Source organism: Coregonus clupeaformis, unplaced genomic scaffold (assembly GCF_020615455.1).
Source record: "Coregonus clupeaformis isolate EN_2021a unplaced genomic scaffold, ASM2061545v1 scaf0085, whole genome shotgun sequence".
NCBI lineage: Eukaryota > Metazoa > Chordata > Actinopteri > Salmoniformes > Salmonidae > Coregonus > Coregonus clupeaformis.
Genome location: NW_025533540.1, coordinates 293,449 through 309,988, shown reverse-complemented (window position 1 = coordinate 309,988; position 16,540 = coordinate 293,449). Strand labels below are relative to the sequence as shown.

The 16,540-nt window shown below is 43.6% G+C and overlaps 1 protein-coding gene across 1 annotated transcript in view; it reads right to left on the bottom strand.

The window, feature by feature from the left end:
• Positions 1 to 16,540, bottom strand: part of LOC121555503 (E3 ubiquitin-protein ligase RNF19A) — a 47,415-nt gene that overhangs the window by 25,412 nt on the left and 5,463 nt on the right. Inside the window, exon 2 of the mRNA XM_045213175.1 lies at positions 10,956 to 11,749. Within this exon, the coding sequence (XP_045069110.1) occupies positions 10,956 to 11,749 (794 nt within the window). The remainder of the gene's footprint in view (positions 1 to 10,955; positions 11,750 to 16,540) is intronic.

Below are 16,540 nucleotides of genomic sequence, written 5' to 3'. Positions count from 1 at the left end.
GTACAGGGCCATAAGCAAACAAGACAATGCTCACCTAGAGGCGGCACTCCTAGTGGCCGGTGATTTTAAAGCAGGAAAACTGAAATCCGTTTTACCTAATTTCTACCAGCATGTCACCTAGGCAACTAGAGGTGAAAAAAACTCTAGACCACCTTTACTCCACACACAGAGAAGTATACAAAGCTCTCCCTCGCCCTCCATTCAGCAAATCTGACCATAACTCTATCCTCCTGATTCCAGCTTACAAGCAAAAACTAAAAAAGGAAGTATCAGTGACACGCTCAATATGGATGTGGTTCGATGAAGCGAATGCTAAACTACGGGATTGTTTCTCTAGCACAGACTGAATACGTTTCCGGTAGTCATCTGATAACATTGAGGAGTTTACCACATCAGTCCCCAGCTTCATTAATAAGTGCATCGATGATGTCGTCCCCACAGTGGCCGTACGTACATATCCCAACCAGAAGCCATGGATTACAGGCAACATCCGCACTGAGCTAAAGGGTAGAGCTGCTACATTCAAGGAGCGAGACACTAATCTTAAAGGGTAGAGCTGCCGCTTTCAAAGAACTCCCGCTACGCCCTCCAACGAACCATCAAACCGGCAAAGCGTCAATACAGGACCAAGATTACTACACCGGCTCTAACACTTGTCGGATGTGGCAGGCAAACTATCACAGATGACAAAAGGGACCTACCCAGTGACACGAGCCTACCAAACGAGCTAAATACCTTCTATGCGCGCTTCGAGGTTGGCAACACTGAACTATGCATGAGAGCACCGGCTGTTCCGGACAACTGTGTGATTACGCTCTCCGTAGCCAACATGAGTAAGACCTTTAAACAGGTTAACATTCACAAGGCCGCAGGCCCAGACGGATTACCAGGACGTGTTCTCAGAGCATGCGCTGACCAACTGGCAAGTGTCTTCACTGACATTTTCAACCTCTTCCTGACCCAGTCTGTAATACCTACATGTTTCAAGAAGATCCCCATAATCTCTATTGCAATTCAAACTGCCCTTTCCCACCTGGGCAAAAGGAACACCGTAAGTACATGAGAATTCTGTTAATTGACTACAGCTCAGCGTTCAACACCATAGTGCCCTCAAAGCTCATCGCTAAGCTAAGGACCCTGGGACTAAACACCTCCCTCTGCAACTGGATCCTGGACTTCCTGACGGGCCGCCCCCAGGTGGTAAGGGTAGGTAACAACACATCTGCCACGCTGATCCTCAACACGGGGGCCCCTCAGGGGTGCGTGCTCAGTCCCCTCCTGTACTCCCTGTTCACCCATGACTGCATGGCCAGGCACGACTCCAACACCATCATTAAGTTTGCCGACGACACAACAGTGGTAGGCCTGATCACCGACAACGATGAGACAGCCTATAGGGAGGAGGTCAGAGACCTGGCCATGTGGTGCCAGGATAACAACCTCTCCCTCAATGTGACCAAGACAAAGGAGATGATTGTGGACTACAGGAAAAAAAAGACGACTGAGCACGTCCCCATTCTCTTCGACGGGGCTGTAGTGGAACAGGTTGAGAGCTTCAAGTTCCTTGGTGTCCAAATCACCAACAAACTATCATGGTCCAAACACACCAAGACAGTCGTGAAGAGGGCATGACAAAGCCTATTCCCCCTCAGGAGACTGAAAAGATTTGGCATGGGTCCTCAGATCCTCAAAATATTATACAGCTGCACCAGAGAGAGCATTCTGACTGGTTGCATCACCGCCTGGTATGGCAACTGCTTGGCCTCCGACTGCAAGGCACTACAGAGGGTAGTGCGTACGACCCAGTACATCACTGGGGCCAAGCTTCCTGCCATCCAGGACCTCTATACCAGGCAGTGTCAGAGGAAGGCCCTCAAAATTGTCAAAGACTCCAGCCACCCTAGTCATAGACTGTTCTCTCTGCTACCGCACGGCAAGCGGTACCGGAGTGCCAAGTCTAGGTCCAAAAGACTTCTCAACAGCTTCTACCCCCAAGCCATAAGACTCCTGAACAGCTAATCATGGCTACCCGGACTATTTGCACTGCCCCCCCCACCATATCTTTTTACGCTGCTGCTACTCTGTTAATTATTTATGCATAGTCACTTTAACTCTACCCACATGTACATATTACTTCAACTACCTCAACTACCCGGTGCCCCCGCACATTGACTCTGCACCGGTACCCCCCTGTATATATAGCCTCCCTACTGTTATTTCCCATTGACTCTGCCCCGGTACCCCCCTGTATATATAGCCTCCCTACTGTTATTTCCCATTGACTGCACCGGTACCCCCCTGTATATATAGCCTCCCTACTGTTATTTCCCATTGACTCTGCACGGTACCCCCTGTATATATAGCCTCCCTACTGTTATTTCCCATTGACTCTGCACCGGTACCCCCCTGTATATATAGCCTCCCTACTGTTATTTCCCATTGACTCTGCCCCGTACCCCCCTGTATATATGCCTCCCTACTGTTATTTCCCATTGACTCTGCCCCAGTACCCCCTGTATATATAGCCTCCCTACTGTTATTTCCCATTGACTCTGCCCCGGTACCCCCTGTATATATAGCCTCCCTACTGTTATTTACCATTGACTCTGCCCCGTACCCCCTGTATATATAGCCTCCCTACTGTTATTTCCCATTGACTCTGCCCCGTACCCCCCCTGTATATATAGCCTCCCTACTGTTATTTCCCATTGACTCTGCCCGGTACCCCCCTGTATATAGCCTCCCTACTGTTATTTCCCATTGACTCTGCCCCGGTACCCCCCTGTATATATAGCCTCCCTACTGTTATTTCCCATTGACTCTGTACCGGTACCCCCCTGTATATAGCCTCTCTACTGTTATTTTATTTTACTGCTGCTCTTTTTTTCTCAACACTTTTTTGTTTTATTCTACTTTTTTATTAAAAATAAATGCACTGTTGGTTAAGGTCTGTAAGTAAGCATTTCACTGTAATGTCTGCACCTGTTGTATTCGGCGCATGTGGCCAATAACATTTGATTTGATTTGATTGAACATGTAGGCCAATAGGGAATAGGCCATGTGGCATGTCGCCCTGCTGTGTGCACCGTTGACTCCGGCAGAGCAGTCCATTTCAAATATGCTAAACCATTGTGACATCACGATGTGGTCACTATCGACGATGGCTGTCAAACATTGTCGACAGACGATCCAATCGTAAAATCGCCCCAACCCTAGTCCAGCCACACACAGGTGAGAGTTGAGGCCCAGGGAGGGATGTAGCACAAAGCTTAAACAATAACATCAAAGACACTACAGTATGAATATAGGCAGAGACTGCTTCTCCAATAGACACTACAGTATGAATATAGGCAGAGACTGCTTCTCCAATAGACACTACAGTATGAATATAGGCAGAGACTGCTTCTCCAATAGACACTACAGTATGAATATAGGCAGAGACTGCTTCTCCAATAGACACTACAGTATGAATATAGGCAGAGACTGCTTCTCCAATAGACACTACAGTATGAATATAGGCAGAGACTGCTTCTCCAATAGACACTACAGTATGAATATAGGCAGAGACTGCTTCTCCAATAGACACTACAGTATGAATATAGGCAGAGACTGCTTCTCCAATAGACACTACAGTATGAATATAGGCAGAGACTGCTTCTCCAATAGACACTACAGTATGAATATAGGCAGAGACTGCTTCTCCAATAAGACAGTACAGTATGAATATAGGCAGAGACTGCTTCTCCAATAGACACTACAGTATGAATATAGGCAGAGACTGCTTCTCCAATAGACAGTACAGTATGAATATAGGCAGAGACTGCTTCTCCAATAGACACTACAGTATGAATATAGGCAGAGACTGCTTCTCCAATAGACACTACAGTATGAATATAGGCAGAGACTGCTTCTCCAATAGACAGTACAGTATGAATATAGGCAGAGACTGCTTCTCCAATAGACACTACAGTATGAATATAGGCAGAGACTGCTTCTCCAATAGACAGTACAGTATGAATATAGGCAGAGACTGCTTCTCCAATAGACACTACAGTATGAATATAGGCAGAGACTGCTTCTCCAATAGACACTACAGTATGAATATAGGCAGAGACTGCTTCTCCAATAGACACTACAGTATGAATATAGGCAGAGACTGCTTCTCCAATAGACAGTACAGTATGAATATAGGCAGAGACTGCTTCTCCAATAGACACTACAGTATGAATATAGGCAGAGACTGCTTCTCCAATAGACACTACAGTATGAATATAGGCAGAGACTGCTTCTCCAATAGACACTACAGTATGAATATAGGCAGAGACTGCTTCTCCAATAGACACTACAGTATGAATATAGGCAGAGACTGCTTCTCCAATAGACAGTACAGTATGAATATAGGCAGAGACTGCTTCTCCAATAGACACTACAGTATGAATATAGGCAGAGACTGCTTCTCCAATAGACACTACAGTATGAATATAGGCAGAGACTGCTTCTCCAATAGACAGTACAGTATGAATATAGGCAGAGACTGCTTCTCCAATAGACACTACAGTATGAATATAGGCAGAGACTGCTTCTCCAATAGACAGTACAGTATGAATATAGGCAGAGACTGCTTCTCCAATAGACACTACAGTATGAATATAGGCAGAGACTGCTTCTCCAATAGACACTACAGTATGAATATAGGCAGAGACTGCTTCTCCAATAGACAGTACAGTATGAATATAGGCAGAGACTGCTTCTCCAATAGACACTACAGTATGAATATAGGCAGAGACTGCTTCTCCAATAGACAGTACAGTATGAATATAGGCAGAGACTGCTTCTCCAATAGACAGTACAGTATGAATATAGGCAGAGACTGCTTCTCCAATAAAAATCCCAGATCACGCTTGTAGGCGATGACATGGCGACAGTGGCTAGCTAAGCTCATGCCCAGAAACACATCATCGGGTCGAACGGTCGTCTCGAGCCGAACTGTGCATGTGCAGGCAGTCAAATCAAATGCACTCCTTCCATATAAAGTTGACTTTGACGAAAATGAAAATGTGTCAGTTTGTCACTTTCATGAGGTTGGAGTAAAAACATGTCAAATTAAATCTAATTTTATTTGTCACATACACGTGTTTAGCAGATGTTATAGCGGGTGTAGCGAAATGCTTGTGCTTCTAGCTCCGACAGTGCAGTAATATCTAACAATATCATCTGCTCTAACGTGCAATATGTAGAAATCGCTCCATTTCCTGGCTGCTAAAATTGGAATAGTTACCCTAATTTCAGTTTATGTGACAAAACAAGCAAGTATAGTTTAGAGAATCAGTGTACCATCTAAACCGCTGTGAAATAGCTTTTCCATAACAAAAAATATTGTATTTTCAGCTGGTGTACAAAACCTAAAAGATGCAAAAACTAAACTTAAGAACGGGAAGCATAGAAATAGCACACAGAACAGATCTACCGCTTCTTAGACTTGCTTTCAACCTTCCTAATATTGAGTGACACCCCCTTTTGCCCTCAGAACAGCCTCAAATCGTCGGGGCATGGACTCAACAAGGTGTTGAAACGCGCTCCACAGGGATGCTGGTCCATGTGGACTCCAATGCTTCCCACAGTTGTGTCAAGTTGGCTGCCTGTCCTGTGGGGTGGTGGACCATTCTTGATACACACGGGAAACTGTTAAGCGTAAAAAATCCAGCAGCGTTGCCGTTCTTGACACACCGGTGCGCCTTTCACCTACTACCATAACACCTTCAAAAGGCACTTAAATATTTTGTCTTGCCCATTCACCCGCTGAATGGCACACATACACAATCCATGTCTCAATTTTCTCAAGACTTACAAATCCTTCTTTAACTTGTCTCCTCAGCATCAACACTAATTGAAGTAGATTTAACAAGTGACATCAATAAGGGATCATAGCTTTCACCTGGATTCACCTGGTCAGTCTATGCCATGGAAATAGTTTTGTACACTCAGTGTATAACTGCCATTTCTAGATGAATTTGTTCGGGTCGCCTAAAAAGTGACATATTGCAGCTTTAAGACATTGGCTCGAATCTAGGTTGTGCCTTTAGACTTCGAGAAAATCAACAACAAATAATTTTTCACTTCTCTCAATGACTTCTCAAACCCTAGCCTGGTCCTGCTCGGTCTGTTTCACAGGCATTCGCGGAAGTCTCGCGATGTTGCGCCTCTGGGTTTAGAAACTCAGTGATAACATGGGAGTAGCGTCTGACGGGATAGGGCTGGGCAGACTAACTACACCTGGCCTACCGTCTGATAGGATAGGGCTGGGCAGACCTGGCCTACCGTCTGATAGGATAGGGCTGGGCAGACTAACTAGACCTGGCCTACCGTCTGATAGGATAGGGCTGGGCAGACCTGGCCTACCGTCTGACAGGATAGGGCTGGGCAGACCTGGCCTACCGTCTGATAGGATAGGGCTGGGCAGACTAACTAGACCTGGCCTACCGTCTGATAGGATAGGGCTGGGCAGGCAGTACACTAATATGGGCTGAGCGGGAACTGTGCTTCCGCAGAGGTAGGGGGACCAGCAGGCCAGAGGTGGAAGAACGCAATGCCCTCGTTTGGGTGTAGGGACTGATCAGAACCTGAAGGTAAGGAGGTGCCGTTCCCCTCACAGCTCCATAGGCAAGCACCATGGTCTTGTAGCAGATACGAGCTTCAACTGGAAGCCAGTGGAGTGTGCGGAGGAGCGGGGTGACGTGAGAGAACTTGGGAAGGTTGAACACCAGACGGGCTGCAGCGTTCTGGATGAGTTGTAGGGGTTTAATGGCACAGACAGGGAGCCCAGCCAACAGCGAGTTGCAGTAATCCAGACGGGAGATGACAACATCCATTGGATACAGTTGAAATCGGAGTCATTAAAATTCGTTTTTCAACCACTCCACACATTTCTTGTTAAACTAAAGTTTTGGCAAGTCGGTTAGGACATCTACTTTGTGCATGACAAGTAATTTTTCCAACAATTGTTTACAGACAGATCACATTTCCAGTGTGTCAGAAGTTTACATACACTAAGTTGACTGTGCCTTTAAACAGCTTGGAAAATTCCAGAAAATGATGTCATGCTTTAGAAGCTTCTGATAGGCTAATTGACATCATTTGAGTCAATTGGAGGTGTACCTGTGGATGTATTTCAAGGCCTACCTTCAAATTCAGTGCCTCTTTGCTTGACATCATGGGAAAATCAAAAGGAATCAGCTAAGACCTCAGAAAAATAAGTTGTAGACCTCCACAAGTCTGGTTCATCCTTTGGAGCAATTTCCAAATGCCTGAAGGTACCACGTTCACCTGTACAAACAATAGTACGCAAGTATAAACACCATGGGACCACGCAGCCGTCATACCGCTCAGGAAGGAGACGCGTTCTGTCTCCTAGAGATGAACGTACTTTGGTGCAAAAAGTGCAAATCAATCCCAGAACAACAGCAAAGGACCTTATGAAAATGCTGGAGGAAACAGGTACAAAAGTATCTATATCCACAGTAAAACGAGTCCTATATCGACATAACCTGAAAGGCCGCTCAGCAAGGAAGAAGCCACTGCTCCAAAACCGCCATAAAAAAGACAGACTACGGTTTGCAACTGCACATGGGGACAAAGATCGTACTTTTTGTCTGATTGTACAGAAATAGAACTGTTTGGCCATAATGACCATCGTTATGTTTGGAGGAAAAAGGGGAAAGCTTGCAAGCTGAAGAACACCATCCCAACCGTGAAGAACGGGGATGGCAGCATCATGCTGTGGGGGTGCTTTGCTGCAGGAGGGACTGGTGCACTTCACAAAATAGATGGCATCACGAGGAAGGAAAATTATGTGGATATATTGAAGCAACATCTCAAGACATCAGTCAAAAGTTAAAGCTTGGTCGCAAATGGGTCTTCCAAATGGACAATGATCCCAAGCATACTTCCAAAGATGTGGCAAAATGGCTTAAGGACAACAAAGTCAAGGTATTTGAGTGGCCATCACAAAGCCCTGACCTCAATCCTATAGAACATTTGTGGGCAGAACTGAAAAAGCGTGTGCAAGCAAGGAGGCCTACAAACCTGACTCAGTTACACCAGCTCTGTCAGAAGGAATGGGCCAAAATTCACCTAACTTATTGTGGGAAGCTTGTGGAAGGCTACCCGAAACGTTTGACCCAAGTTAAACAATTTAAAGGCAATGCTACCAAATACTAATTGAGTGTATGTAAACTTCTGACCCATTGGGAATGTGATGAAAGAAATAAAATCTGAAATAAATCATTCTCTCTACTATTATTCTGACATTTCCCATTCTTAAAATAAAGTGGTGATCCTAACTGACCTAAGACAGGGAATTTCTACTAGGATTAAATGTCAGGAATTGTGAAAAACAGAGTTTAAATGTATTTGGCTATGGTGTATGTAAACTTCCGACTTCAACTGTATAGTGCTCACAATATAGTAGCCATATCTAGGAAAACCAAAGTTCCAAAGGCTGGGCCTAATATAGTGTATAGGAGGTCATACAATACGTTTTGTAGTGATTCCTATGTTGTTGATGTGAAGAATATTTGTTGGTCTGTGTTGTGTAATGAGGAGCTGAAAAATGGTATGGTTGAGAGGGATGAGGCAAAAGAGATGGCAAATAAGTCTGGCTGCACAACCGATTGGCAAACGTACTGCAAATTGAGAAATCATGTGACTAAACTGAATAAAAAGAAGAAGAAACTACACTATGAAACAAGGATAAATTACATAAAGAATGATAGTAAAAAGCTTTGGAGCACCTTAAATGACATTTTGGGGGAAAAGGCAAACTCAGCTCCATCATTCATTGAATCAGGTGGCTCATTCATCACAAAACCCACTGATATTGCCAACTACTTTCATGATTTTTTCATTGGCAAAATTAGCAACAAACACTGACACTACACATCCAAGTAAATGCACTGTTGGTTAAGGGCTGTAAGTAAGCATTTCACTGTAATGTCTGCACCTGTTGTATTCAGCGCATGTGGCCAATACACAAGAATTGTCATTTTGAATTCCGTAAAGTGAGTGTGGAAGAGGTGTAAAAATGATTGTTGTCTATCAACAATGACAAGCCACCGGGGTCTAGCAACTTGGATGGAAAATGACTGGGGATAATAGTGGACGATATTGCCACTTCAATTGAAGCCTACTAGAAAGTGTGGCCCCCAGGCTTGGAGGGAAGCAAAAGTCATTCCACTACCTAGGAATAGTAAAGTCCCCTTTACTGGCTCAAATAGCCGACCAATCAGCCTGTTACCAACCCTTAGTAAACTATTGGAAACAATGGTGTTTGACCAGATACAATGCTATTTCACAGTAAACAAACTGACAGACTTTCAGCATGATTATAGAGAAGGACATTCAACAAGCACAGCACTTACACAAATGACTGATAATTGGCTGAGAGAAATTGATGATAAAAAGATTGTGGGGGCTGTTTTGTTAGACTTCAGTGCGGCATTTGACATTATCGATCATAGTCTGCTGCTGGAAAAACGTATGTGTTATGGCTTTACACCCCCTGCTATATTGTGGATAAAGAGTTACCTGTCTAACAGAACACAGAGGGTGTTCTTTAATGGAAGCCTCTCCAACATAATCCAGGTAGAATCAGGAATTCCCCAGGGCAGCTGTCTAGGCCCCTTACTTTTTTCCATCTTTACTAATGACATGCCACTGGCTTTGAGTAAAGCCTGTGTGTCTATGTATGCGGATGACTCAACACTATACACGCCAGCTACTACAGTGACTGAAATGACTGCAACACTTAACAAAGAGCTGCAGTTAGTTTCAGAATGGGTGGCAAGGAATAAGTTAGTCCTAAATATTTCAAAAACTAAAAGCATTGTATTTGGGACAAATCATTCACTAAACCTCAACTAAATCTTGTAATGAATAATGTGGAAATTGAGCAAGTTGAGGAGATTAAATTGCTTGGAGTAACCCTGGATTGTAAACTGTCATGGTCAAAACATTGATACAACAGTAGCTAAGATGGGGAGAAGTCTGTCCATAATAAAGAACTGCTCTGCCTTCTTAACAACACTATCAAGGCAGGTCCAACAGGCTCTAGTTTTGTCGCACCTGGACTACTGTTCAGTAGTGTGGTCAGGTGCCACAAAGAGGGACTACTGTTCAGTCGTGTGGTCAGGTGCCACAAAGAGGGACTACTGTTCAGTCGTGAGGTCAGGTGCCACAAAGAGGGACTACTGTTCAGTCGTGAGGTCAGGTGCCACAAAGAGGGACTTGGGAAAATTGCAGTTGGCTCAGAACAGGGCAGCACGGCTGGCCCTTGGATGTACACCGAGAGTAAACATTAATCTAGGGTTACGCCAAGCAGTTTAGTCACCTCAACTTGCTCAATTTCCACATTATTTATAACAAGATTTAGTTGTCAATCTCTAATGGCTCAAAGTGAAGGAGAGATTGACTTCATCACTACTTGTATTTGTGAGAGATATTGACATGGTGAATGCACCAAGCTGTCTGTTTGAACTACTGGCGCACAGCTCGGTCACCCATGCATACCCCACAAGACATGCCACCAGAGGTCTCTTCACAGTCCCCAAGTCCAGAACACACTATGGGAGGCGCACAGTACTGCATAGAGCCATGACTACATGGAACTCTATTCCACATCAGGTAACTGATGCAAGCAGTAGAATCACATTTTTAAAAAAAGATAAAAATACACCTTATGGAACAGCGGGGACTGTGAAGAGACACACACAGGCACAGACACACAAACACATGATAAGACACGTCCTCTACACACACGCACACATGGATTTTGTACTGTAGATATGTGGTAGTGGAGTAGGGGCCTGAGGGCACACAGTGTGTTGTGAAATCTGTGAATGTATTGTAATGTTTTTTAAACTGTATAAACTGCCTATTCCCCTGAGGGGTGTGTCTCTTACCCGCAGTCGGGGGCGGGGCACCAGCGGCAGTCAGGGTCAGCCACCAGCCACCGCCTCAACATGAACTCCTCATACTTCTCCATGAGGGGCTGGTCTCCCAGGATGATGTGGATGTCGTGGGGGTTGAACCGCTCAGAGCACTCTGGACAGCTGATGTTGACGCGCGACTCACTGATCTCTATCCGCAAGTACTGGCGCAGGCAGTCCGCACAGGAGCGGTGGTGGCAGGTCATGATGTCTGGGAAACGGTCTCTGGCGTGGCGGAGGAGACAGAGAGGACACTCCAGGAGCTCAGAGGAGGAAGAGGCCACAACGGGGGCGGAGAGCGTCGAGGTCTTGTCTCCATGACATATCTCTGAATGGATGCTCTCCACGCTGGCGATCCCGTCCACACCGCCACACTGTAAGTCCTGGGATTTCCTCTTGGGGTCTCGGTCCCCACGGTGGCGCCGGCTGAACAGCGAGCGCAGGGAGAGGCGTCTCTTCTTGGGGGTTTTCCTGATGGAGGGCAGGCTGATGGATGAGGCTGCTGAGTGGAGGTCCCTCTCAGACCCAGAACCCCCCCGCTCCCCTCTCATCTCCCCACCAGAGGAGGCTCCTCCGCCACCACCACCAGGCAGGGGGGCATCCACAGGGAGGGAGGGGGACGGTGAGAGGGGCTGGGGGGACAGGGTGTTGAGGAGCAGGCGCAGGCTGTTAAGGCATGGTGGTGGTCTCTGGTGGCGGCCCGGGCCTGCTCTCCAGGTCTGGTCTCGTATGGCCCACAGGGCTGGATCGGTTCTGGACACCACACACTACCTGGAAAGAGAGAGGGAGTGGGTCAGAGACTGAACACACAGAGACAGACTGGACAAACAGAGACAGGGTAAGGGACAGACTGGACAAACAGAGACAGGGTAAGGGACAGACTGGACACTTGTGTAGGTCAAAGGAAGTGTGCTCACTGTTTCAGTTAGAGAAGACATTTCCTCCTTTTGTACAGAAAACGTACAACAATGGAAAAAACCTAAACAGTTTACAAAAGTGTTCTGGGACATAGGCTAGTTAATGTCATGGAACATCTACGTGGGTGGTGACAAATATATACAGTAAGGAGTATTAGAGCACTGAAGCAAGATAACTATATTACTTCATGGTGAAACAAGCTGACACTTGCGTGTTGTGTTCATCAAAGAGCAAGTCAAAGCTGCAGTACCAGTAATCACATCAAGATACGCTACCGCAGAACACTATGAGATATGGAACTACAGAACACTATATGAGATATGGAACTCCAGAACACTATGAGATATGGAACTACAGAACACTATATGAGATATGGAACTACAGAACACTATGGAACTACAGAACACTGAGAGATATGGAACTACAGAACACTATATGAGATATGGGACTACAGAACACTATGAGATATGGAACTGCAGAACACTATGAGATATGGAACTACAGAACACTATATGAGATATGGAACAGCAGAACACTATGGAACTACAGAACACTGAGATATGGAACTACAGAACACTATATGAGATATGGAACTGCAGAACACTATGAGATATGGAACTACAGAACACTATATGAGATATGGAACTACAGAACACTATGGAACTACAGAACACTGAGAGATATGGAACTACAGAACACTATATGAGATATGGGACTACAGAACACTATGAGATATGGAACTACAGAACACTATGAGATATGGAACTATGGAACTACAGAACACTATGGAACTACAGAACACTATGAGATATGGAACTACAGAACACTATATGAGATATGGAACTACAGAACACTGAGAGATATGGAACTACAGAACACTATATGAGATATGGAACTACAGAACACTATGGAACTACAGAACAATGGGAGATATGGAACTACAGAACACTATATGAGATATGGAACTATGGAACTACAGAACACTATGAGATATGGAACTACAGAACACTATGAGATATGGAACTACAGAACACTATGGAACTACAGAACACTATGAGATATGGAACTACAGAACACTATGAGATATGGAACTACAGAACACTATGGAACTACAGAACACTGAGATATGGAACTACAGAACACTATGAGATATGGAACTACAGAACACTATGGAACTACAGAACACTATGAGATATGGAACTACAGAACACTATGGAACTACAGAACACTATGAGATATGGAACTGCAGAACACTATGAGATATGGAACTACAGAACACTATGAGATATGGGACTACAGAACACTATGGAACTACAGAACACTAAATGAGATATGGAACTACAGAACACTATGAGATATGGAACTACAGAACACTATGGAACTACAGAACACTGAGATATGGAACTACAGAACACTATGAGATATGGAACTACAGAACACTATGGAACTACAGAACACTATGAGATATGGAACTGCAGAACACTATGAGATATGGAACTACAGAACACTATGAGATATGGGACTACAGAACACTATGGAACTACAGAACACTAAATGAGATATGGGACTACAGAACACTATGAGATATGGAACTACAGAACACTATGGAACTACAGAACACTGAGATATGGAACTACAGAACACTATGAGATATGGAACTACAGAACACTATGGAACTACAGAACACTATGAGATATGGAACTGCAGAACACTATGAGATATGGAACTACAGAACACTATGAGATATGGGACTACAGAACACTATGGAACTACAGAACACTAAATGAGATATGGGACTACAGAACACTATGAGATATGGAACTACAGAACACTATGGAACTACAGAACACTGAGATATGGAACTACAGAACACTATGAGATATGGAACTACAGAACACTATGGAACTACAGAACACTATGAGATATGGAACTACAGAACACTATGGAACTACAGAACACTATGAGATATGGAACTGCAGAACACTATGAGATATGGAACTACAGAACACTATGAGATATGGAACTACAGAACACTATGAGATATGGAACTACAGAACACTATGAGATATGGGACTACAGAACACTATGAGATATGGGACTACAGAACACTATGGAACTACAGAACACTATGAGATATGGGACTACAGAACACTATGAGATATGGAACTACAGAACACTATGGAACTACAGAACACTATGAGATATGGGACTACAGAACACTATATGAGATATGGAACTACAGAACACTATGAGATATGGAACTACAGAACACTATGAGATATGGAACTACAGAACACTATGAGATATGGGACTACAGAACACTATGAGATATGGGACTACAGAACACTATGAGATATGGAACTACAGAACACTATGAGATATGGGACTACAGAACACTATGAGATATGGGACTACAGAACACTATGGAACTACAGAACACTATGAGATATGGAACTACAGAACACTATGAGATATGGGACTACAGAACACTATGAGATATGGGACTACAGAACACTATGAGATATGGGACTACAGAACACTATGGAACTACAGAACACTATGAGATATGGAACTACAGAACACTATGAGATATGGAACTACAGAACACTATGAGATATGGGACTACAGAACACTATGAGATATGGGACTACAGAACACTATGGAACTACAGAACACTATGGAACTACAGAACACTATGGGACTACAGAACACTATGGAACTACAGAACACTATGAGATATGGAACTACAGAACACTATGAGATATGGAACTACAGAACACTATGAGATATGGAACTACAGAACACTATGAGATATGGGACTACAGAACACTGAGATATGGGACTACAGAACACTATGAGATATGGGACTACAGAACACTATGAGATATGGGACTACAGAACACTATGAGATATGGAACTACAGAACACTATGAGATATGGGACTACAGAACACTATGAGATATGGGACTACAGAACACTATGAGATATGGGACTACAGAACACTATGAGATATGGAACTACAGAACACTATGAGATATGGAACTACAGAACACTATGAGATATGGAACTACAGAACACTATGAGATATGGAACTACAGAACACTATGAGATATGGAACTACAGAACACTATGAGATATGGAACTACAGAACACTATGAGATATGGGACTACAGAACACTATGAGATATGGAACTGCAGAACACTATGAGATATGGAACTACAGAACACTATGAGATATGGGACTACAGAACACTATGGAACTACAGAACACTAAATGAGATATGGAACTACAGAACACTATGAGATATGGAACTACAGAACACTATGGAACTACAGAACACTGAGATATGGAACTACAGAACACTATGAGATATGGAACTACAGAACACTATGGAACTACAGAACACTATGAGATATGGAACTACAGAACACTATGGAACTACAGAACACTATATGAGATATGGAACTGCAGAACACTATGAGATATGGAACTACAGAACACTATGAGATATGGAACTACAGAACACTATGAGATATGGAACTACAGAACACTATGAGATATGGGACTACAGAACACTATATGAGATATGGAACTGCAGAACACTATGAGATATGGAACTACAGAACACTATGAGATATGGAACTACAGAACACTATGAGATATGGAACTACAGAACACTATGAGATATGGGACTACAGAACACTATATGAGATATGGAACTGCAGAACACTATGAGATATGGAACTACAGAACACTATGAGATATGGAACTACAGAACACTATGAGATATGGAACTACAGAACACTATGAGATATGGGACTACAGAACACTATGAGATATGGGACTACAGAACACCATGGAACTACAGAACACTATGAGATATGGGACTACAGAACACTATGAGATATGGAACTACAGAACACTATGGAACTACAGAACACTATGAGATATGGGACTACAGAACACTATATGAGATATGGAACTACAGAACACTATATGAGATATGGAACTACAGAACACTATGAGATATGGAACTACAGAACACTATGAGATATGGAACTACAGAACACTATGAGATATGGGACTACAGAACACTATGAGATATGGGACTACAGAACACTATGAGATATGGAACTACAGAACACTATGAGATATGGAACTACAGAACACTATGAGATATGGAACTACAGAACACTATGAGATATGGGACTACAGAACACTATGAGATATGGGACTACAGAACACTATGGAACTACAGAACACTATGAGATATGGAACTACAGAACACTATGAGATATGGGACTACAGAACACTATGAGATATGGGACTACAGAACACTATGGAACTACAGAACACTATGAGATATGGAACTACAGAACACTATGAGATATGGGACTACAGAACACTATGGAACTACAGAACACTATATGAGATATGGGACTACAGAACACTATGAGATATGGGACTACAGAACACTATGAGATATGGGACTACAGAACACTATGAGATATGGAACTACAGAACACTATGGAACTACAGAACACTATGGAACTACAGAACACTATGAGATATGGAACTACAGAACACTATGAGATATGGAACTACAGAACACTATGGAACTACAGAACACTATATGAGA